This window comes from Solanum lycopersicum, chromosome 11 (assembly GCF_036512215.1).
Source record: "Solanum lycopersicum chromosome 11, SLM_r2.1".
Classification (NCBI taxonomy): Eukaryota; Viridiplantae; Streptophyta; class Magnoliopsida; order Solanales; family Solanaceae; genus Solanum; species Solanum lycopersicum.
In genome coordinates, this window is record NC_090810.1 from 4,217,403 (window position 1) to 4,239,562 (window position 22,160).

Consider the following 22,160-nt stretch of genomic DNA (forward strand, 5'->3'; position numbering starts at 1 on the left):
TAAGGTCAAAAATAAAATAAAAATATATTTAAAAAGGTGAAAAATAGGTACAAATTGACATAATTATTCAAGCCTTTCAATTTTCTAGGCTTATAGCCATTTCAGTGATTACTGTTTCACCACATGCTCACCTGCCAGTATCTTTTTTTGGAAGTTTATAATGTTATTTTCACCTTAACTTAAACTCAGTATTACTTTAATTATTAGTAATCAAAAAAAATAATTATTATCAAAACTAGTCGGATGTGAAACGGTGATGAGCTCATTTATTGCGCGACTTAAGGTTGAATTAGGGTTTGGATAAGTTTACAGTAAACATATAATGAGCCTAAATCAAAAATGTTAGAACATTAATAATGATCATGTCATAAACTATGTTGATATACTTAAAAAAACAATTTTATAAAAGAATTAAAAATGATATGATCGAATTTAGATAGAATGAAAATATACACAGGACGATGAAGATGAGGTTGAGCCAGGGCGGATTTGGAGAGGGTATGGGTGGGGTATGAAACGGGGCCATGTGGGGCCGGCTAAAGCCTAAATTTTTGATATACTTGTGAGATTTTCTTCTTTATTGTGATAGATAAAACACCTTACTAGTATGTTCCGATATTGTACGTTGATTATATGACTCATTCTTATACTTTCTTTAAAAAGTTGATGTGTTGATTTGTTTCTTCGAAGAGCTACGGTTTACAGTTGAAGATAAACAATAAAATGAATTATAATAATTTTATGAATAAATCTCTCGTATTCTTCGTATTGTTATATTTATACAAGCAATTTTATTCGACAATTATTTCTATCGTCAGTGTCATTATTCATATTGTACGACAATCACATTCGTTAACTATCAGCAAATATCATTAAATGCCACCTTACAATCTAATAAATATATGCGTAAATATAGTACTAAATTAATTTATTAAAAAATTTATTTAAGCAACTTTAGTAAAAAATATATAGTATTAGATGATAAGAAAAAAAATATATTAATTCTTTAATATTTAAATCTAAATATAATTTTTTTAATATACAATATGCTTTGAGATTCAACAATAATTTAATTGTTCAAACAAAAATTGTTTTAATATTTACAGATTTCTAATATACAGAATATTTAGGTTAACTAAATTAATTGATTTGCTTCTGCCCTAATTTTTTAATTTAAAAAAAAAAAGTCAAATCAACTTTTAGAAAGTTCAATTATATTATATAAATTAGGAAAAAATAAATATTATAAAAGGAAAAAAAAGTACAAAATGTCAGTGAAGAGTCACGGAATTACATCAAAAGTCACTCTATAGTTGAGTTTTACATAATTTAATATTTTTATCGACTCAATTAGAACATGACATATTAAAATTTATCAGTAAATTTAATTAATAAAATATATAACATTTTAAAATAGAATATAAAATTTGTTATATTATGATCAACTTATATATAGGCACTCGAAAACACATACAAAATCTGTTTCACGATTTAAATAAAAATATTTGTTATGATTATCTTATTACGTATCCAAAAAAATAATTAGAATTAAACTCTATTTAATTTGAATATTTTAACTTAATATTTATTTAATTACTTATATGTTACATTAAATTTGTTATGCAATATTATATTAATAATCAAGGGACCAAAAATATTTTCAAACTCGATTTTTTTAATATTCACCCTCGTGCCACGAGAAATTCTTTTACTATTTCAGTCCCCAAATCTTTAGTGGCCCGTCGGAATGGCCCCTATCTGAAACTTAGTGTCCAATTTTGTCCTTTAATAAATTAAATTTCAGAAAATTATATCTTTGGTTGTCCTTTTGACACGTGTACACTCTTCTGCCTACTTTTTTTTTATATATATTTTTCTCTAATTTTATTATATTTTATTTTGAAAGCACAAGTTTAGTGATGTAAATATCTAAGAGAGGAAAATTTGAATATTTCAAGTTCATAATTTTAAAAAATTGGAGGATCAATTTTGGTGTTAAACATCGTATTGTAGCATAATTGATGAAATAGAAATTCATTTTCGATGTGTTGCTTAGGCTTAAATATAAGTTTTATAAAATAACGATGAAATCGACATTATTGTATAGGATAACGTATTTGATTATTCAAGAATATTTATATTTAAAGATGCAGGCATTAAGAATAAGAATAGTTAAATGAATGTGTATACATATTCTCATTGATACGATTAGAAAAGAAGTTATATTCGCCGAAGGGAAGGCGAATCAGTAACAGATAAAATAAATGAAGTAAATGAATTGATAAACTTGAAATAAGTTTCATTATCTTGATTAGAAATAATTAAAAAAAATTAGAATAGCTAATCTTAAATCAATATCAGCTTTCCAAAGAAATAACGTAATAGCTACATTAATAACACTTGAGATAATTTTACCAATCGCTAATTATAATGCTCCAACATAAAATTGAAAAAGATAAAAAACTTTTCTTTTTTAAAAAATATACTTTAAAAAATTATAATTAGACTAAATCGATTCAATAAAGCTAATTCATATTAACGATTTTACCTATCATAGTCGAAATGCGAAAAAGATAGTTAAAGATGCGCCTAACTCTAAAAAGTTTGGTGATATGTGGTTAGGTTAGTGGCTTTGTTACAAGACTTTGACTATGTCCTAGCTAGCTCTTCAAGTTTTGACACTACTTTATTTTTATTAATATCACTTCATATGAATATATAAAGTTAATAGTATATTTTTTTTTTAGGCATAATGCCCAAGTACCCCCTCAACTTATGCCCAAAATCTCAGAGACACACTTATACTATACTAAGGTCCTATTACCTCCTGAATTTATTTTATTAATAATTTTTTACTCCTTTTAAACCTACGTGACACTCTCTTGTGGGCCCAACGATGGTTGACTTTTTTTTTCAAACTAGTGCCACGTAGGCTAAAAAGGGATAGAAAATTATTTATAAAATAAGTTTAGGGGGATAATAAGACCTTAGTATAGTATAAGTGTGTGTCTGAGATTTCGGACATAGGTTGAGAGGTACTTGTGCATTTTTCCTTTTTTTTATTATAAAAAAAAGAGTTGGTTTTGTCTGTCTAGTCCCTAACAAGTTATTTGGAGATAAACTAATGAATAGTGAAAATCTACAAGACAAACTTATTATTTTTCCACTTTAATTTTATGATTGATTGTACCTTTTACTTTTTTCAGAATAGTAGTAAAATATTATAAATATTTTGTTGAATTAGTAAAACATAACTACAGTACATCTTTGTTCCCTTCCTTGAGATCATCAAATAGACATATTCTTTTATTGATTGGTGACTCCTTTTCCCCCCAACACTTCTTTTTAAGTTTTCATAAAACTTATTCTAATTTCGTCTTATATTAGTTGATCTTCTTGATTTAACGTATCAAAATCTTAATAAGCAGAGATATTTTATTGAGAGACTATAAACACCCCCCCCCCACTCCATCTCACCATAAGAGGTACCTCAACTAAAAACACTATATATACAAGAGTCGGAAAAAGTATTTATGATTGTTAAATAAAAAATAAAATTTATGTATTAGTTTTTATATAAGTTGTGTAATGTTTGTTAGTTAGTTAAAAGATAAATTAGTTACATATAAAATTAAGACGATTGATTTGTTATTTAGAATAATTGCTTAATTAATACATGTGTAAATTATGAGGAGATTAATGTATTATCTTAGGTAGGATAGAAGATAAAAGAATAGATATACACCCACACGATAAATACATATAATTCTAATCGTGGACCCTAACCAACATGAGTTGTCATATAGTGATGAGACTGTTTCACTCTTAGCTAGAGATCTAGGGTTTGAGTCATGTATATGAAGAAAATCTTCTTAGGAGCGCCACCCTTCAATAGGCTCTGTAGTACGCGATTCGAATTTAATCAAACTTTTAATATAAACTCTGAAGCTCGAGTGAATTTTTCTTTTTAAAAAAAATCAGCTTAAGGACCCCAAGTTAAAAAAGAGATAAGAATCAAATGCTTTTTAGCCTATCCCTATCTTTTCTTTATTAGAATTTGTAGTGTCTAAATTGGGTGGATTTGATACCTGAATTGAAAAAATACCAAAATTTATGGCCAAATTAAGGAGTCCTTTTGTTGTCCCCAAAGTTTCTTTCTTTTTCTTATTCCCATTTTTTCTTTATCTTTCATTATAGGATTTTTATTCTTTTTATTTTGGCAAAAATGTTTCCAACTTTCTCAAAAGTTATTTTCCTTTCTTTAAACCTTCTTTTTTAGGATATTTAGTCTATCTGTAATAGATAATCCATCTAATTATTATAATTATTATTATAATTGCTAAATAAACTATTTTTCTTGTTTTTTTTTATTACAAGTGTAACATAGCTTTTATATTCTTAGATTATCGACAACTATTAATAGTTACTACGTGTAACTGTGTGTATAAAAAGTGAAATTTGTACTACAAAATTTAAGAAAGAATGTAAAGTTTTTATAATATACTATGTAAAATAACTTTAAATTATTTATGTGATTGCAAAATATCTCATTAAAAAAAAATTAAAGTATATTTCTTTATCAAAACAAGGGATAATGTCCAAGTACTCCTTCAACCTATGCTCGAAATCTCAGAGACACACTTTATACTATACTAAAGTCCTATTACCCCCCTGAACTTATTTTATTAATAATTTTTTTACCCCTTTTCGACCTACGTGACACTATCTTGTGGGCCCAATGATGGTTGATTTTTTTTCAAATTAGTGCCACGTAGGCTAAAAGGCGTAGAAAATTACTTATAAAATAAGTTCAGGGGGATAATAGGACCTTAATATAGTATAAGTGTGTCTCTGGAATTTCGGATATAGGTTGAGGGGTACTTGTGCATTATCCCTTAAAACAGACAAAAACACAAATCTTGAAACATAAATCAACACAGAAAAAATTAACTTCATTAGAAAATAAATTTAAATTACCGGTTATAACAAGTTAAAATACATTATAAAATATTAATCCTAATCTCTCTCTATTTCATATTAATTGTCCATATTGCTCAAAATAATTATTCTAAATTATTGTCAAACTTACAAAACCACAATAAAATTAATTATATTACCCCCCCCCCCCTATTTTCTCATTAATAACAATTCTTTTTAAAAGTGTAAAATTTTAAAAATAAAATAAAATATTAAAAGAAATAAATAAGTAAAACCCCCCTTCTTATTAGTGATTATACATAAATTACAAACAATTAAATATAAGACGATAAAAATATCTAACACATAATAAAATTAATCAAAATACACATAATCTAATTTTTAAATACATTATAAAATTAATCAAAATATACACAACCTAACTTCTTTCATTCTTTGCCTAATATAAACACAATCTCTATAATTAGAAACTTTTGCCTATCTACCCCCCACCCCACCCACCCACCCCTCTCTACAATTAGGTCATCACACACACAAACATTTCTTTGTATTCTGGTTTATTCTTTGTTCCCTCTTTTATAAATTCCCTCTTTCTTCATAACTCTCTTAGTTCTATTTTTGGAAAATTAAAAAAAAAAAAACTCCTAATGGCTAGAGAAAAAATTCAGATCAAGAAAATAGATAACTCCACAGCAAGACAAGTTACATTTTCAAAGAGGAGAAGAGGTTTATTCAAGAAAGCTGAAGAACTTTCTGTTCTCTGTGATGCTGATGTTGCTCTCATCATTTTCTCTTCTACTGGAAAATTATTTGACTATTCTAGCTCAAGGTACATATCCATCATTTTTTCTTTCATTTACCTAATTATAACGACAGCAACATACTCAGTGAAATTCCGGGACCCGAAAAGAATAGTAGGTGTATGTAAAATCACCTAATTATCCTTATTTTTTGTTTGTGGTAGCTAGATTAGTTGTTTTCTAGACTAAAAAAAAGAAATTGGGAATAATTTTTGATTAGTTATTAAATAATAACGTATTTAGTAAAATTTTAGAAATGAATTTTGAGTAAAGTGATGTGTATGTGTATTTTATCTATAGGGTAGAGAGGTTTTTTCCGATGAATTTTAGGGCTAATTTAACAAGTGAAAATTAAAGTAATGATTTTTGTTAATTTTTTGTGAGGAATGAAGTTTTTTTTTTTTTTTTGGGTATTTTCTAAATGGGTGACTTTAGTTAGTCATGATTGAGGAGAATGATTAGAATTATTGAGTTTTGGATTTTTGTAAATATAGTTTATTAATTAATTATTATATTAAATGGATTTTTAGGTATAAATTTAGGGTTTGATTTTAAGTTATTGAGTTTTGTTGAATTCTTAGGAAAAGTTCTTCGCTGTTGTTTACAAATGGGTGTCTTTAAGCTAGTCATGATTGACAAGAATTATATCGAGTTATTTAAATTCTGAAAGAAGATTTTGATAAATTGTTTATATATGTAAAAAGTGAGATTTTATAATATAAATTTAAAAATTTGATCAAAAGCTATTAGATTTCATCGTGCCCGCATACAAATCTCTTCTCTATTATTTAACAAGTTATGTGCACTGATAATATTACTAATATACTTTAATTTGTTATAATACCAATTAAGTTACATAGTTTAATTTGTGTAGAAGTTAAGTTACTACTTTTGTCAAGTAATTTACTTATTAATTACTACATGGTTTTCACATAACATAAACACTTGCTATATTTAGCAACTATTGAGAAACCCACCTCAAGAAACTTTCTATTTTGTGTCATTTATTGACTCTTTTTTTTAGGTAAATAATTAATGAAAAAAACTTGAATTTTGTATTAGAAAACAAAGCTTCTAAAGACTCAATTTTTATTTAAAAAGGAATCAGAAAAAATGGAGAATAAACAATAATACCAACACAAAATGAGTGGTGTAGGAAGTAGTTAGTAGTTACCAGGTTATAAGAATTTTATGTTGTTTAAATTCTTCAAAAATATTATTACATTATATTAGATCATTTTATAACATGTAGTAATTTTTGATGATTTGATGTGTCAATGTAAATTTTATTCTTTTGGATTGAAAATATATATTTTCGCACACAATGACATTATTAAAGGATTCACAGAATATATATGTCAATTTCATTTATGAAATTCAAAAATTTTGTTACATTATTAATTAAATTGACTTGTAATAACAAATAATATTTTAAAGCTTAGATAGAACAATAAAAAAATAAAAGGGAATAAATTTAGCTGGATAATGTTATCGAAAGGGCCACCATATCTTATCTGTTTCACAGAAAGGCAATAATATTATATCTTATAATATAAAAATAAATATTATCATGGGAACTATATATTTATGGTGAATAGGACAAACTCCTTTTAATGGGGAAAAAAAGAAGCATATTTTAGGAATTTTATGTTTTTTTTTTGTATGGTATAAGTAAAAAGTAACAAATTTGATGAGCTATTTTTTTGAGGTGGTTGTGTGTGGTATATAAAATAATTGTTTTCCCCCTCTACAAGTAAATGTTTTAAGAAAGCTATAATGAACTCTCTTCATTCGGTATTGTTTGTCATAATTTTTATTTTTAGAGTTAAATTATGAAAATTTTGACTTACATTTTAAGATGTATTTTTTAATCATATTAATATGTAAAAAATTGTAATTTATAGTATTTTCCATATAATTTTAGGATATCTAATTTTTTTGTTTAAAATATCGAATTAATCTGATCTAATTTACCTTTGAAAATTAATCAAGTGACTTTAGATAAGTGCATCATGATAAACAATTCCGGACGAAGGGTGTATAATTAATCTACATTTTAATAATTTGATTTTTTTTTTATAATTCACTTATTTATCATCCTCGATATTTAAGCTTATTGAGTGTGTCATATATCAAAGATTAATAGATCGTCTTTTTATAGTCTTGAATAATCTTATACTTCATAGGTTTATTACTTTTGAAGTTGAGTCAGACTTATCCTTAGCTATTAGTATTATGTCGTTAAGTTGATAGGCCTGCTCGAATGGGGAAGAGGTGTTATCTATCCCACATTAGTTGACGGATGAGTTGTTTATGTCGGTGTTAAGCAATATTTTTCATTTGAGATTGAGTTAGATCTAAAGTCAATTTTCTCGACAGAAATTACAAATTTGTCTTTTACTTTCTTTGATGTTGTGTTCATGTGTCCCTAATATATTGGATACATGACACATACATACATTCTTCAAAGGAATTTAATATTTATGTATGTATCGACATCATAATTGATCACATAAAAGATAACTATATATAATTCTACCGTTCATCAATGATTTACGTACGATCTTAATATTTTTAATTTCTCATGAAGCATGAAACAAATTCTTGAGAGGCGTGATTTGCATTCCAAAAATCTGGAAAAATTGGATCAACCATCACTTGAACTTCAGGTAATTAATTCATTTATTTAATCCTTAATTACATTTTAATTAGTTTTTAAACAAATATTTTGTTTATTTTGTTTGCAGCTTGTAGAAAATAGCAACTACTCCAGATTAAGCAAGGAAATTTCCGAAAAAAGTCATCGATTAAGGTATATTTATAGTTACATTTGAAATCGACTATATGTATTCTCACTGTTCTTTTTAGTTCAATTCATAATATCCATCATCACATACGTCAAACAAAAGTAAAAGAGAGACAAGTTAATTTATATATATATATATATATATATAAAAAATTACGATAATAATAATAATATTAGAAGTTCTCTAACAAGTAGCATCGATTAACAGGCAAATGAGGGGAGAAGAACTTCAAGGACTAAATATTGAAGAGTTGCAACAATTGGAGAGATCTCTTGAAACTGGATTGAGCCGCGTCATAGAGAGAAAGGTCGGGATTTAACTTATATATATTGACATTATAAAATATATTTTATGTTATTAGTGTAATTTAATATGTCGTAACAAGTTATAATCGATTTTTCCCCTTTTTAATATCTTACACAACTTACGTTATCCATGTATCAGGGTGATAAAATAATGAGAGAGATCAACCAACTCCAACAAAAGGTTAGGAACAATATCGTTTAAGTGATCTGGTAGTGTATAATTTTTGTATCGCAATTTTACTTGGTTTTCATCGACGCTGATAATTGTTATTGTGAAAAATCAACAGGGTATGCATCTAATGGAAGAAAATGAAAAATTAAGGCAACAGGTATGCAAATTTTTTAACGAATGAGATAAAAATTGATTATTTTACTATAATTTTAGATAGCCGGTGATTACTGAAATCTCCGAGACATCAGGTTGAAATTTCAATAAAATCTATGAATTTGTAGATGATTTTTTCCTATTTCCGAAATCTCCGAAAAACTTAAGCTTTTTAAAATTAACTTTTTTATGGATACACTTGGAGTATCTAAATTATTCAAGACTTCAATAATTATGTTATTAAATGTTATCGTTGATATATATTTTTAATTTTTTTTAGGTGATGGAGATATCTAATAATAATAATAATAATAATAATGGATATAGAGAGGCAGGAGTAGTAATATTTGAACCAGAAAATGGATTTAATAATAATAATAATGAAGATGGCCAATCATCTGAATCAGTAACAAATCCATGTAACTCAATTGATCCTCCTCCTCAAGATGATGATAGTTCTGATACTTCTCTCAAATTGGGGTTAGTACTTTAATTCTTTCTTCTTCTTTTTTCCGGTCTCGTTTCGATCTCGTTTCGTATGAAAGATAAAAGAAATTATTAATTTCAATTTTAATTTTGTGAAGAAATAATCTATTTTGAATTGTTGTGTTGTTTGTTTTTAATACTGAAGGCGGAATAATGATTTTTAGAGAACTTATCCTAGAATTATTTTGAGATAACTTATTTTCCGTTCAAACGAATTGTGGTCGTGAAAAAATATTCGTTTATCAATACACTATTGGTAAATTGTATATCAAGTATCTACCTTCTGAAGGTGTTGCATACATATTACCCTTTTTAAACTTTACTTCGGTATCATGTTATTGTATATTGTTTATGTAAAGGGACAACAAAAGTTAGGGGCTAATCGAGTTCAGTAATTTTGACTCAAATATGATATTTGTGGGTTAAATTTTTTTATGAATATTTTATTATCGAAAGTAGAAGTCTTTGTACGGATTTGAATGAACCAAATATCTTTAGTTCATATCTTTGTATTGGTATTTAGAATACTCATAAATATGTACATTTTTTTTTTAATTCAAAACCTCGTTACTAACCCTTGATGTTGTTATCTTAAAATTTAGAACGTATACGTAATATTTAAATTTCAACTCTGTTCTATAGGTTCACCTTCATGTTCTAAATTTATAACCCATAATACATAAATTTAAAATTCTGAGTCCGTTTCTGATATTATATTTTTTTTCATCTTATTTGTTTTTTAAATGTCAGGCTACCTTACTCAGGCTGAAGAGATCAAAAGCAAGGTGTGGCTATTTTTGTATGTTATTAGAAGAAGGAGAAAAAAAAAAGTAACTACTAATTATTATAATTAATTAATGTCTGATTAATGTAAAAGCTAACCCCAAAAATTTCATATTATGTATGTAATTGGTGTATTAATCTCATGTATTCGTCTCCCATAGTTTATATAAATATTATTGTTAGTATCTATTAACTTAATTAACTAGCACTAATAATCTTTTATAATTGAACTTTGTGACTTGTAACTATATAAAGGCTTAATTATTTAATTATTTGACTTTTTTCTGTTGCTGTAAATTTAAATATTTACTTGGTGACGGTAAACTATACTTCTATCTATATTCAGTGTTGAACATTAGTTATTTGAAATTTTTAGTGGATGATTTATAATATGTTATTGTAAGAATAATTTAATTTAATTTTTTGAATCATTTCCGTATCTAGCACTAATTAATTTGTAGTCCTTATCATGTTCATATTTAATAGTTGAAGACATGCATAAAAACAATTCAATTACTTGAGTTTCATTTTCAAACCATTAGGTTGTATATGTTTCTTATCCAAATTATAATAAATCATTTATAGAAATTTTAACACAATTATTATGTGTGTACGTTTTTAATTTTTTTTAATCAAAATACACCTTAACTATAAGGAGTGTGAGCTTTCTAAACTATTTACCAAAACACATTTCAACTATCAAATGTACCGATTTTTTTTATCTAAAATAGGAAAAAACTTACCCGCAGAATGTTTACATCAAAGTCAATGCAATTTCCGTTATTATGTAATTTAATGAAGTAAAATGAATAATAAATTTCAACACATGACATACATATATTGACAGTGTAAATCTTCGACGTGGTTTTACCCCTAAAATATTATCATCATTTGAGTAAAAAGATAACAATATTCGATACTTGATATACCTTTTAAAAAAATCAAAACTGTTGCAAAGAAAGCTCAGAATATAAGAAGAAAAGGACAAGAAGTATAAGATAGAGGAGATAATTTTCTTATTCAAGTATGTATTACAAAAGGTGAATGATATCTCTATTTATAGAGTTGAGATATCACCCCAAAAGCCCCCATGATAAATGTCCAATTAGTAGGTACATAGTTATCCAAATGATTCTTATCACCTTGGGAACATGTATACATGAATACAATTAAGTCTTGAGTAAATCTAAAGGATAATCCACACAATCCAATGGATTTATAACACTTCCCCTTGGATGTCCATAGATTATGTGCCTCGTTAAAACCTTACTAGGAAAAACCCAGTGGGAAAAAGCCTAGTGAAGGAAAAAGAGTACACATATCTCATAATACGCTTTGAATGTTGCCTCATTAAAAACCTTACCAGGAAAACCCAACTTGGGACAAAACCATAGTTAAGGAAAAGAGTACAACGCGTATTTCGCTCCCCCTGATGAAAACTTTACTTGATATCTCGGAGACGGCGCATTCCAATCTTGTATCTCAACTTCTCAAATGTTGATGTTGGCAATGCCTTAGTGAATAAATCAGCAAGATTATCACTTGAACGAATTTGTTGAACTTCTATCTCACCATTTTGTTGAAGATCATGCGTGAAAAAGAACTTTGGTGAGATATGCTTTGTCCGGTCTCCTTTGATGTATCCTCCTTTCAATTGAGCTATACATGCAGCATTATCTTCGTACATTGTGGTTGGTATATTCTTTTTCAAAGAAAAACCACACATTTTCTGAATATGATGGGTCATTCGACTTGCTTCATGGATGGCTATTATTTCTGCATGATTTGAAGAAGTGGCTACCAATGTTTGCTTCATTGATCGCCAAGATATTGCCGTGTCTCCACATGTAAACAAATAGTCTGTTTGTGATCGAGCTTTATGCGGATCTGATAAATACCCTGCATCTGCGTAACCAATCAGTTCTGATTTGGATTCATTGGAATAGAATAAACCCATGTCCATGGTCCCTCGAAGATATCGAAGTATGTGTTTAACACCATTCCAATGTCTTTTTGTTGGGGAGGAACTGAATCTTGCCAGTAGACTTACTGCAAAACAGATATCTGGTCGAGTATTGTTAACAAGGTACATTAGTGCCCCGATCGCACTAAGATAAGGAGTTTCATCACCAAGAAGCTCTTCATCATTCTCTTGAGGTCGAAATGGATCTGTATTGATGTCAAGAGATCTTACCACCATTGGAGTACTCAATGGATGTGAGTTATCCATGTAAAAACGCTTTAGTATCTTTTCTGTGTACGTTGATTGATGAACAAGTATTCCATTTGACAAATTCTCAATCTGTAGACCAAGACAAAATTTTGTCTTCCCGAGATCTTTCATTTCAAATTCTCTTTTCAGACACTCAACAGCTTCTAAAAGCTCTTTACGAGTTCCAATGATGTTCAAATCATCAACATACACAGCTATTATTACAAATTCAGACCCCAACCGTTTAATGAAAATGCAGGGACAAATCGAGTCATTTTTGTACCCTTTCTTTAACAAATATTCACTCAAACGATTGTACCACATCCTTCCTGATTGTTTCAGTCCATACAGAGATTTCTGAAGCTTTATTGAACAAGTTTCTCTTGAATCTTTGTATGTTTCAGGCACTTTAAATGCTTCAGGAATTTTCATGAAAATGTTGTGGTCCAATGAGCCATATAGATAGGCTGTGACAACGTCCATTAGACGCATTTCAAGTTTTTCATAAACTGCCAGATTTATGAGATATCTAAAGGTGATTGCATCTACCACTGGAGAATATGTCTCCATATAATCAATGCCAGGTCTTTGAGAAAAACCTTGAGCAACGAGTCGGGCCTTATATCTCATGACTTCACCTTTCTCATTTCTTTTTCGTACAAAAATCCATTTGTACCCCACTGGCTTGATACCTTCAGGTGTTCGGATTATTGGTCCAAAAACTTCACGTTTTTCTAGTGAAGCCAATTCAGCTTGAATTGCATCCTTCCATTTTGGCCAATCATTTCTCTGTCTACATTCGTGAACAGATTTTGGCTCAAAATCTTCATCTTGTTGCATTATTTCAATAGCAACATTATAGGCAAATATGTTGTCAATCACAACATTATTTCGGTTCCAAAACTTTCTCGTCGAGACATAATTCATTGAAATTTCATTATTTTGAGAAGTTCGAACCTCCTCCTCATCATGTGTTATGACTTGGGTCTCATCTTGAGAAATTTCTTTCAACCCATGATCATCTTGATCATTTATTCCTTTTCTTTTTCGAGGATTTTTATCCTTGGAACCAATTGGTCTACCACGCTTCAAATGTGGTCTAGACTCATTTGCCTTAACAATTTGTCCCGTCGGGATATCAACTCGAACTGGAGCATTAACAGCTGGAATATACGATTTAGTAATCCTTGGAAGATTCGTAAATGCATCTGGTAGCTGATTTGCAATGTTCTGCAAATAAATTATTCTTTGAACTTCTTGCTCACATTGGTTTGTTCGAGGATCCAGATGAGATAGAGATGATGAATTCCAATCTATCTCTTTTCCCAATGACTTATGTTCTCCCCCTAATGTTGGGTATACTGATTCATCAAAATGACAATCAGCAAATCTTACCTTAAATAAATCTCCAGTCATAGGCTCCAAATATTTTATGATTGAAGGAGATTCATACCCAACATATATCCCCAACCTTCTTTGCGGCCCCATCTTTGTGCGTTGTGGTGGAGCAATTGGGACATACACCGCACATCCAAAAACTCTAAGATGGGAAATGTTTGGCTCTTGACCAAAAGTCAATTGTAAAGGGGAGAATTCATGATAATTGGTTGGCCTTATGCGCACAAGTGTTGCTGCATGCAAAATAGCATGCCCCCACATAGACACAGATAACTTTGTTCTCATTAGTAATGGTCTAGCTATCAATTGCAGACGTTTAATCAATGATTCTGCTAGACCGTTTTGAGTGTGAACATGCGCAACTGGATGTTCAACAGTTATACCAGTAGACATACAATAATCATTAAATGCCTGAGATGTAAACTCACCAGCATTATCTAGACGGATTGTCTTTATTGTATAGTCTGGAAATTGTGCTTTCAATCTTATTATTTGAGCCAGCAATCTCGCAAAAGCCATGTTGCGAGTTGATAATAAACACACATGTGACCATCTTGTAGAAGCATCTATCAAGACCATATAATATTTAAAGGGTCCACATGCAGGTTGAATTGGTCCACATATATCACCCTGTATACGTTCCAGAAACGCAGGGGATTCAATTCCAACCTTAACTGTTGATGGTTTAATGATCAACTTTCCTTGAGAACAAGCAGCACAAGAGAATTCCTTTGATTGAAGGATATTTGGGCTCTTTAAGGTGTGTCCATGTGAATTCTCAATGATTTTGCGCATCATATTAAATCCAGGATGGCCCAACCGGTCATGCCAAATGATAAAATCATTAAAATTAGTAAACCTTTTGTTTACTACGGCATGTGATTCAACTGTACTTATACTTGTATAGTACGACCCAGAAGAAAATGCAGGTAATTTTTCATGCACAATTTTCTTCTCAACATTAATTGTAGTAATGTAAAGGTATTCAACCTTTCCTTCATTAGCCGTCTCAACATGATAGCCATTTTGGCGAATAACTTTGAAACTTAATAAGTTTCTTTGAGACTTACTACAATATAATGCATTATCAATGCTTAATATTGTCCCTCCAGGTAGTAATAAGGTCGCTCTTCCAGAGCCCTCAATTAATTTTGTACTACCTGATATTGTGTTGACATATGCCATTTTCATAACCAAATTAGAAAAGTATTTCTTTTCTTTTAATATTGTATGCGTTGTAGCATTATCAAGAAGGCATACATCTCCATTACTCATCTTGAATCCAACTGACAACTGGGGATTTCTATTAATTTTCATTAAAATAAAATACATCAAAAGAAGGAAGAAACAAAATTAACAACGGAAATTTAAATACTTCAACATAAATAACATGATAATTAAAAATACATAAGTAAAATATTAACAGACTTCATTCCCCAGCTAAAAGATCAAAATCAGTTTCGATCTCCAAAGAAGTCATCAACTTCCATATGAGTAATGTCACCAAGGCCATCAAAAACATCATCCTTTAAAGCCAAATTTGCTTCAACATTCTTATCATATTTCTGAGATGTTCCCGGCTTATCATCATCTTTAAGAGTCATATGTGACTCAGCTCGAGCATTGGAAGAGGAAGCACCACTTTTATTTCCTTTCTTTTTAAAGGAATTTTGATAGAGCCTTACAAAATGTTCATGTGTGCGACATTCATTCTTCCAATGGCCTTTCATGCCACAACGACGACAATTACTTTTTGAGGGGTTATTTTGAGAACTCATGTTGTTCTCCCTTTTATTATGACCACCACCTTGACGATTAGTGTATCGTCTTTTATCTTTGCCACGTCCCCGTGCATTATTATATCCCCCATGATCATCTCTTTTTACTTTAGATTGATCACGTGCTTCCACCACATTTGCCTCCGGTAATGGAGCAGCTCCAGTGGGACGAGCTTCATGATTTTTCATTAAAAGAGCATTATGTTGCTCAGCCACCAACAGACATGAGATTAGTTCAAAATATTTCTGAAAACCCTTTTCACGATATTGCTGCTGCAATATCACATTTGAGGCATGGAAAGTAGTAAGTGTCTTTTCCAACATGTCCTCATCTTTTATAGTCTCTCCACATAATTTCAACTGGGAGGTTATCCTGAATACAGCAGAGTTGTATTCAATCACGGTCTTAAAATCTTGAAATCGTAAATGCATCCACTCATAACGAGCTCTTGGCAACACTGTTGCCTTTAGGTGGTCATATCTCCCCTTTAAATCAGTCCACAATTCAAGTGGATCTTTCACCGTCAGATATTCAATCTTCAGGCCCTCATCAAGATGATGACGAAGGAAAATCATAGCTTTCGCCTTATCTTGACTCGATGCTTCATTTCCCTGAGTAATAGTGGCATCAAGACCTTTAGCAGCCAAGTGAATCTCAGCATCGAGTACCCATGAAAGATAATTCTTTCCAGAAATATCTAATGCCACAAACTCAAGTTTGGATAAATTCGACATAATGAAATTATGAGAGAATATGTGAATCAAATAAAAATATTTATATAATACCTTTGCAAGTAGCAACTTCGTGCTGATAACGTGTTGTAAAGAAAGCTCAGAATATAAGAAGAAAAAGACAAGAAGTATAAGATAGAGGAGATAATTTTCTTATTCAAATATGTATTACAAAAGGTGAATGATATCTCTATTTATAGAGTTGAGATATCATCCCAAAAGCCCCCATGATAAATGTCCAATTAGTAGGTACATAGTTATCCAAATGATTCTTATCACCTTGGGAACATGTATACATGAATACAATTAAATCTTGAGTAAATCTAAAGGATAATCCACATAATTCAATGGATTTATAACAAAAACAATTATTCTTCTATTTGTAATTTCTTAATTTGTAAGTCAAATACTCAACTGTGAGACTATTGGTTGTTAACAACCGACAAAACATTGATCACCAAATTTCACTTTCTTAATATTAAATTTCATCCCAAATCTACCTTCTCCTTCTCCATCTTAGCTTATTTTCACTGATTTAGTTGCTTAGTTCTACTACAATCATAAAGTGAAGCAGCCAGCATCGAAAATCTGTTTGTTTTGAGCAAAAAATGGGATCTGTTTCTTTGAAAATAGGTGATGGAACTGCTAGATTCAAGAAAGCTACATATTGTTCTTCAGTTCTAAATCTACTTATGCTTTTCTCTGTTGTTACAACTAATCTTTTTGCTTTATATGCTTTTACATCCTCACCCAAAAACCCCCATCATCATCTTCTTCTCCCACATACTCACAAGAACATATCTTTAATCTCAGAACAAGTTTCTTTAATTCTAAGACAGATTGATTCTTCACAAAAAAAACTTGCCCAAATGGAAAAAGAGCTTTTAGGCTATGAAAGTTTTGATCTTTCTAGTCCCAAAGTTCCAAATGAAGTGAGAAATTTCTTGCAACCCCATTTGCTGCCTTTGGGTAAAGATTCAAGAACTGGGATTACTGAAATGGTAGCTTCTATTGGACATTCTTGTGTGAAATCTTTAGATTTGCTTTCTCAGTTTATGAGTTATAAGGTTAATGGTCTTTGTCCTGATGATTGGAGTCTTGGGCAGAAGCTGATTCTTAGTGGCTGTGAGCCTTTGCCAAGAAGGAGGTGTTTTGCTAAGACAATACCTAAGGTTGGTTTACTTAAATTACCTGATTCATTTTGGGGAAATTATAGTGAAAAGATTTATAGTTGGAGTGGTCTTGGTTGTAAGAATGTAGCTTGTTTAAATGTTAAGAAATTGAATAGAGATTGTGCTGGTTGTTTTGATGTTGTAAGTAGTGGGGGGTATGAGAAGCAAAGATATGTTAAGGGTAGAGGGAAAAATGATTTCTTGATTGATGATGTATTGGGAATGCTGGGAAATGGTGGGGGAATTAGAATTGGATTTGATATTGGTGGTGGATCTGGTACATTTGCTGTTAGAATGGCTGAAAGGAATGTGACTATAGTTACTGCTACGTTGAATGTCGATGCACCATTTAACGAGTTCATTGCTGCACGGGGTGTATTCCCGTTGTATTTGAGTTTAGATCATCGGTTTCCCTTTCATGATAATGTGTTTGATTTGGTACATGTGGGAAATGTATTGGATGTGAGCGGACGTCCTGAGAAGTTAGAGTTTTTAGTGTTTGATATTGATAGAGTTTTGAGGGCTGGAGGGTTGTTTTGGTTGGATAACTTTCTTTGTTCAAATGAAGACAAGAAAACTGCATTAACGAGGCTGATCGAACGTTTTGGGTACAAAAAGCTTAAATGGGTTGTTGGTGAGAAGATCAATGGGTCGGGAAAATCTGAGGTTTATTTGTCTGCTGTTCTACAGAAACCAGTAAGAGTTTGATCGTATCGCGGGGTTTCTCATAGAAAAGCTGTGCATGTTCATTATTGACATAGAATAAGTGAACGTATTCGTCTTCTTTTACACAACTGCTAACCAGCATCATAGGAGGGAGGCGGGTTCGGCTTTGTGGCAGGTATTATATGTCTACGATCTCTAAGATTATTCACTTATCTTTGGCATTGAACTAGATATTGCTGGCATTGGCATGAGCCTTTTGTCTGTGTCAATTGTTAATTTGAGTTTAGGAAGAAAAGAAAACGAAGCTTTTTTCCAAATTTCATTGTATTGTTGGGATATAAGTTAAAATCCTCTGATATTGTCCCCTTGATTAAAGCATTTGGTTGATGCCTTTTCGACATATCGTTATGTTATTGATAATTTTGTTTGATATAAACTTGTGGTATACTGTGTGCAACTTAAAACATGTGAACTGTCTGAGATACAATAACTAATACCAAATGTTACACACAGAAATAGTCGATTATTCGAATTTGGTAGGTACTTTTTTCCCTAGAAAAGAAAAGTATGATCAAGAGGACTCTCTCGTTCTTCAAGTATCATTAGAGCCACAATGCTAGTCCGCCTATAAACCGTGTCCTCAGGGATGGAGCCACAGTGCTAGTCCGTCTCTGTCCTATGCTTTTTTGGTTCAGAGAGTGCTTTCTTTCTCTGCCCAAGCATGTAACTATAGAGGTGAGAAAAGCCTGCATTTTCACGAACATCGTCTTGTTAATCATAGCTCTGGCTATCCTAATAATAATCTAAAAAGAAAACTGTAATAAACTTGATATTCTGTCTCCGAGTTCCCTCACCAAGAAACCGAGTAAATAAACATAATTGCTTTTAGTAAGAGAATGATGTTATGGTTCTTGCCTGGTAAATAAATGGCAAGGCAAACAAATGCTGCATAGTAGTAATTAAAAGAGAAATTCCATTTATTTGGCATCCTAACAGAATACTTTCCAGATTCCTACGAAAAAAACAAGTCGATAACAAGACATAGTCAGCCATCCTTCAAGTACGCACAGGGTAAACCTTGCTTCAGTGTAATAGCCACATGGGAGAGGTAGGCAAGCTCGGTGTGATGAGCTCGATCGAGAAAGCATGCAAGGGGTTTCGAACCTCCCCTGCTCAACCAACTCGGTCACCCTTGCGGGTTAGCTCTTTGCCACCTCTTCAATGGATAGAAAGACAAGTTTTATTGCCTTTTCTAAGTGAGAAAGAAACACACTAAGATAGAGGATATTGGTACCTTCATGTAAGGAAGGGCATTATATATTAGACCTACTTCACTTGTGATGCCAATAGGATACAACAACAAGAAAGTACTATACCTGCAGTAAGGAAATCAGCTTAATAAGAACATGCTACAAACTATACCCATCAACTGAGGCATAGTCACGATTTCAACTTTATGGATTCCGAATTTTAGAATGATGAGTTCAAGTTAAATAGTAATACCTTAACCACAAGAGCCAAGAAGGTACAGAACCAAATGCCTCCCTTATGCCAAAATATGAATATCGAATAATCTGAAGTTGAACATAACGATGTTAGAACAAGTTATGTGCTGATGGTTTTTATGAATAAGCAAAGGCTCACCTCTGTAATAGACCAGCTAATAACTAGAGAACTAACAAGTATATGACTCCGGACCTGTAATCAACAAGTCTGTCAATAGTAAAGAAGCTTCGGAATGCTTTACTGTGATCTACAAGGAAAATACTTACCTCTGGAAAACTCCATAAAATTCCCCAGGATACGTATAATCTTGAACTTATCTGTGGAAGTGTTGCTGATATTGGAGACCTTACCAAACCTTAGTTGAGGATGAAGAGAAAGATAAACGAGTTATTGTTATATATATCAAAAGTTCTAGCTAAAACAAAGAACACAGAAATGCTTCAGATCAAATGAATGTACCTGCTAGACTATGAAGTATCTGTTCAGCAAGATATATGGACAAGAAATCAACTGTTAGACTTCATTCACATATTTGCGTTTCACTTAAAACAATACAGTACGATACAACACAATATAATACATTATGAAACATCACGTAACAAACACAATAGAAACATGGCTTCAGATATTACCTCCAAAAAAGCAGCAGTTTGAGCAAAAATCAGAGGCTTTTCCACAGCATCATAGACATATTCATACCCAGTCTCTTTCAAAGTTTTCACACCAAAATACTCGAAACCTAAACACCAAAAACCCAAAATCCATCACACACACCCAACACCACCACCACCAACAAAAACACCAAATGATTGTGAAAAATAAACAAAAAATCCAAAAGGGTATTCAACTTACCATCCAAAAAACACAATCCAATTGTAAAAAATGAGATACAAACGCCTTAAACCTGATAAAGATCTAGCCATTGAAGAACAAAGAAAAGGCTCAAAATTATGTACTTAAAGAAACAATCTTTATGCATAATTAAGCTTAGTATTAGTAGATTAACCCACCTATAATTCGATTTTCGCTGCCTCTATTAAGTGTAGCTCAATTCTTTTTCTGAAACTCATTTTGATAAACTTAGATTTTTTTTAAATGGTATGCAGGATACGTTCGTCATATTTTTGTTACATTGATGCCCTGTCGTAAAAAAACTAGAGCGTATATATCTTCACTACTATACAGGATATATATGCTCTAGCTTTTGGACGATGGGGTATCAACCTAACAAAAATATGACAAAGCGTATTTGCATACCATTCACCATAGTTCAAAGCATATTTATTTTTTAATATAAAAAATAGTAAAAAAAACGACGTAGTATTATGCTTGGATTAAGTTGTGAAATTTGTAGCCTGTTTGGTAAGGTTCTAGGAGTATTTTACACACTATCTTAGTATATTGGTTTGACTAATATATCATCATACATGTTCTTTTTTCGTAATTTGAAACTTAAAAAATAAGGATTTAGCTTTTCTAATTTAATGTTAAATCGACGATGTTCTTAATTAAAAAAAAAAAAAAGTAAAGAGAAGAAGCAAAAAAGCATAGCTACTCAAATCTAGCATCAACATGCTCTAATCTTATTAGCATGTTGTTTCTTTTCATACTATTTCATCAAATCATAATACTTAATTGGTTATACTATGATCATTATTTCTCTACTAAATAAATAAATATTATTATCAATTTATAATAAATATTTCATTTTGATATAAATTGCTTAATCTCTAACATTTTAGTGGTTGGCTGAATTATTTACTGTATAACAAGCTGCCACGTGGCATACCATTATTTAAATATTATTCTTTGTCTAAAAAATTAAAAAATTAACAAAAAGTTAACATGCCGTACAAAAGAGAATTTTTAAAATGTATGTAGATGATTAGGTGAACATATATGAACAAATTTCTAAGTAATTCTTTAATCTTGTTCATTTATTCAATTGTATAATTATCCTTTTAATTATTTAATTAATGACATGATCCTTAAACAAAAGAGTAAAACAAACTAACTACTAGATGAAAGAAGAATCAAAACGTCAGGTAAATGTGAGGCTTGTCTTATTTTCCGCATGCATTGGGCAGTCCATGATTCATCTGGCTCGATAGAAATCGATAATTTTAATTTAAATATTTCGTAATCAGATTTTAAATGACAAGTGTAATCAGATACCAATCGTACGTGTTAATTCAGTCATCTTACGTTTTCTTTATTTCTTTCTCTTACTTTTTGACTTATTTTAGTTTTAT

General features: G+C 30.6%; 4 protein-coding genes across 5 annotated transcripts; 2 read left to right on the forward strand and 2 right to left on the reverse strand.

Annotated features, from left to right (window-relative positions):
• Window positions 1–5,413: 5,413 nt before the first annotated feature.
• Window positions 5,414–10,713, forward strand: J (MADS-box protein JOINTLESS). 2 transcript variants are annotated; one of them, NM_001319841.1, is made up of 8 exons: window positions 5,489–5,767; window positions 8,329–8,407; window positions 8,486–8,550; window positions 8,753–8,852; window positions 8,990–9,031; window positions 9,138–9,179; window positions 9,456–9,655; window positions 10,412–10,587. In NM_001319841.1, exons 1-8 carry the CDS (start codon window positions 5,586–5,588, stop codon window positions 10,428–10,430), a joined length of 729 nt encoding a protein of 242 aa, NP_001306770.1. In that variant the 5' UTR covers window positions 5,489–5,585; the 3' UTR covers window positions 10,431–10,587. The 2 variants fall into 2 exon arrangements, with proteins under 2 accessions (XP_010312646.1, NP_001306770.1); XM_010314344.4 differs by lacking the exon at window positions 9,456–9,655 and having other exon boundaries at window positions 5,414–5,767; window positions 10,412–10,713.
• A 4,795-nt stretch (window positions 10,714–15,508) lies between these two features.
• LOC104644539 (uncharacterized) lies at window positions 15,509–16,567 on the reverse strand. The gene has a single exon (XM_010314596.1). The coding sequence runs from the start codon at window positions 16,565–16,567 to the stop codon at window positions 15,509–15,511; it is 1,059 nt and encodes a 352-aa protein (XP_010312898.1).
• A 386-nt stretch (window positions 16,568–16,953) lies between these two features.
• LOC101246201 (probable methyltransferase At1g29790) lies at window positions 16,954–18,802 on the forward strand. Its single transcript, XM_004250098.5, has one exon. The coding sequence runs from the start codon at window positions 17,173–17,175 to the stop codon at window positions 18,442–18,444; it is 1,272 nt and encodes a 423-aa protein (XP_004250146.1). The 5' UTR covers window positions 16,954–17,172; the 3' UTR covers window positions 18,445–18,802.
• LOC101246492 (very-long-chain (3R)-3-hydroxyacyl-CoA dehydratase PASTICCINO 2A) lies at window positions 17,068–21,175 on the reverse strand. Its single transcript, XM_069291527.1, has 10 exons — window positions 21,166–21,175; window positions 20,761–20,805; window positions 20,541–20,647; window positions 20,368–20,386; window positions 20,175–20,263; window positions 20,047–20,100; window positions 19,906–19,976; window positions 19,697–19,778; window positions 19,318–19,414; window positions 17,068–19,148 (listed from the first exon to the last, which is right to left on the reverse strand). Exons 1-10 carry the CDS (start codon window positions 21,173–21,175, stop codon window positions 19,063–19,065), a joined length of 660 nt encoding a protein of 219 aa, XP_069147628.1. The 3' UTR covers window positions 17,068–19,062.
• Between the last annotated feature and the right edge of the window lie 985 nt (window positions 21,176–22,160).

Bases quoted from the DNA above. Each gene is read 5' to 3' on its own strand.
- J (NM_001319841.1), top strand. From the start codon at position 5,586: ATGGCTAGAGAAAAAATTCAGATCAAGAAAATAGATAACTCCACAGCA. The intron at 5,768-8,328 runs GTACATATCCAT...TTTCTCATGAAG, and splicing joins TTTGACTATTCTAGCTCAAG to CATGAAACAAATTCTTGAGA. The intron at 9,032-9,137 runs GTTAGGAACAAT...AAAAATCAACAG, and splicing joins TCAACCAACTCCAACAAAAG to GGTATGCATCTAATGGAAGA.
- LOC104644539 (XM_010314596.1), bottom strand. From the start codon at position 16,567: ATGTCGAATTTATCCAAACTTGAGTTTGTGGCATTAGATATTTCTGGA.
- LOC101246492 (XM_069291527.1), bottom strand. The intron at 20,648-20,760 runs GTAAGTTGAATA...TTTGGTGTTTAG, and splicing joins TGGATTGTGTTTTTTGGATG to GTTTCGAGTATTTTGGTGTG. The intron at 19,977-20,046 runs GTGAGCCTTTGC...GTTCAACTTCAG, and splicing joins TTAGCTGGTCTATTACAGAG to ATTATTCGATATTCATATTT.
- LOC101246201 (XM_004250098.5), top strand. From the start codon at position 17,173: ATGGGATCTGTTTCTTTGAAAATAGGTGATGGAACTGCTAGATTCAAG.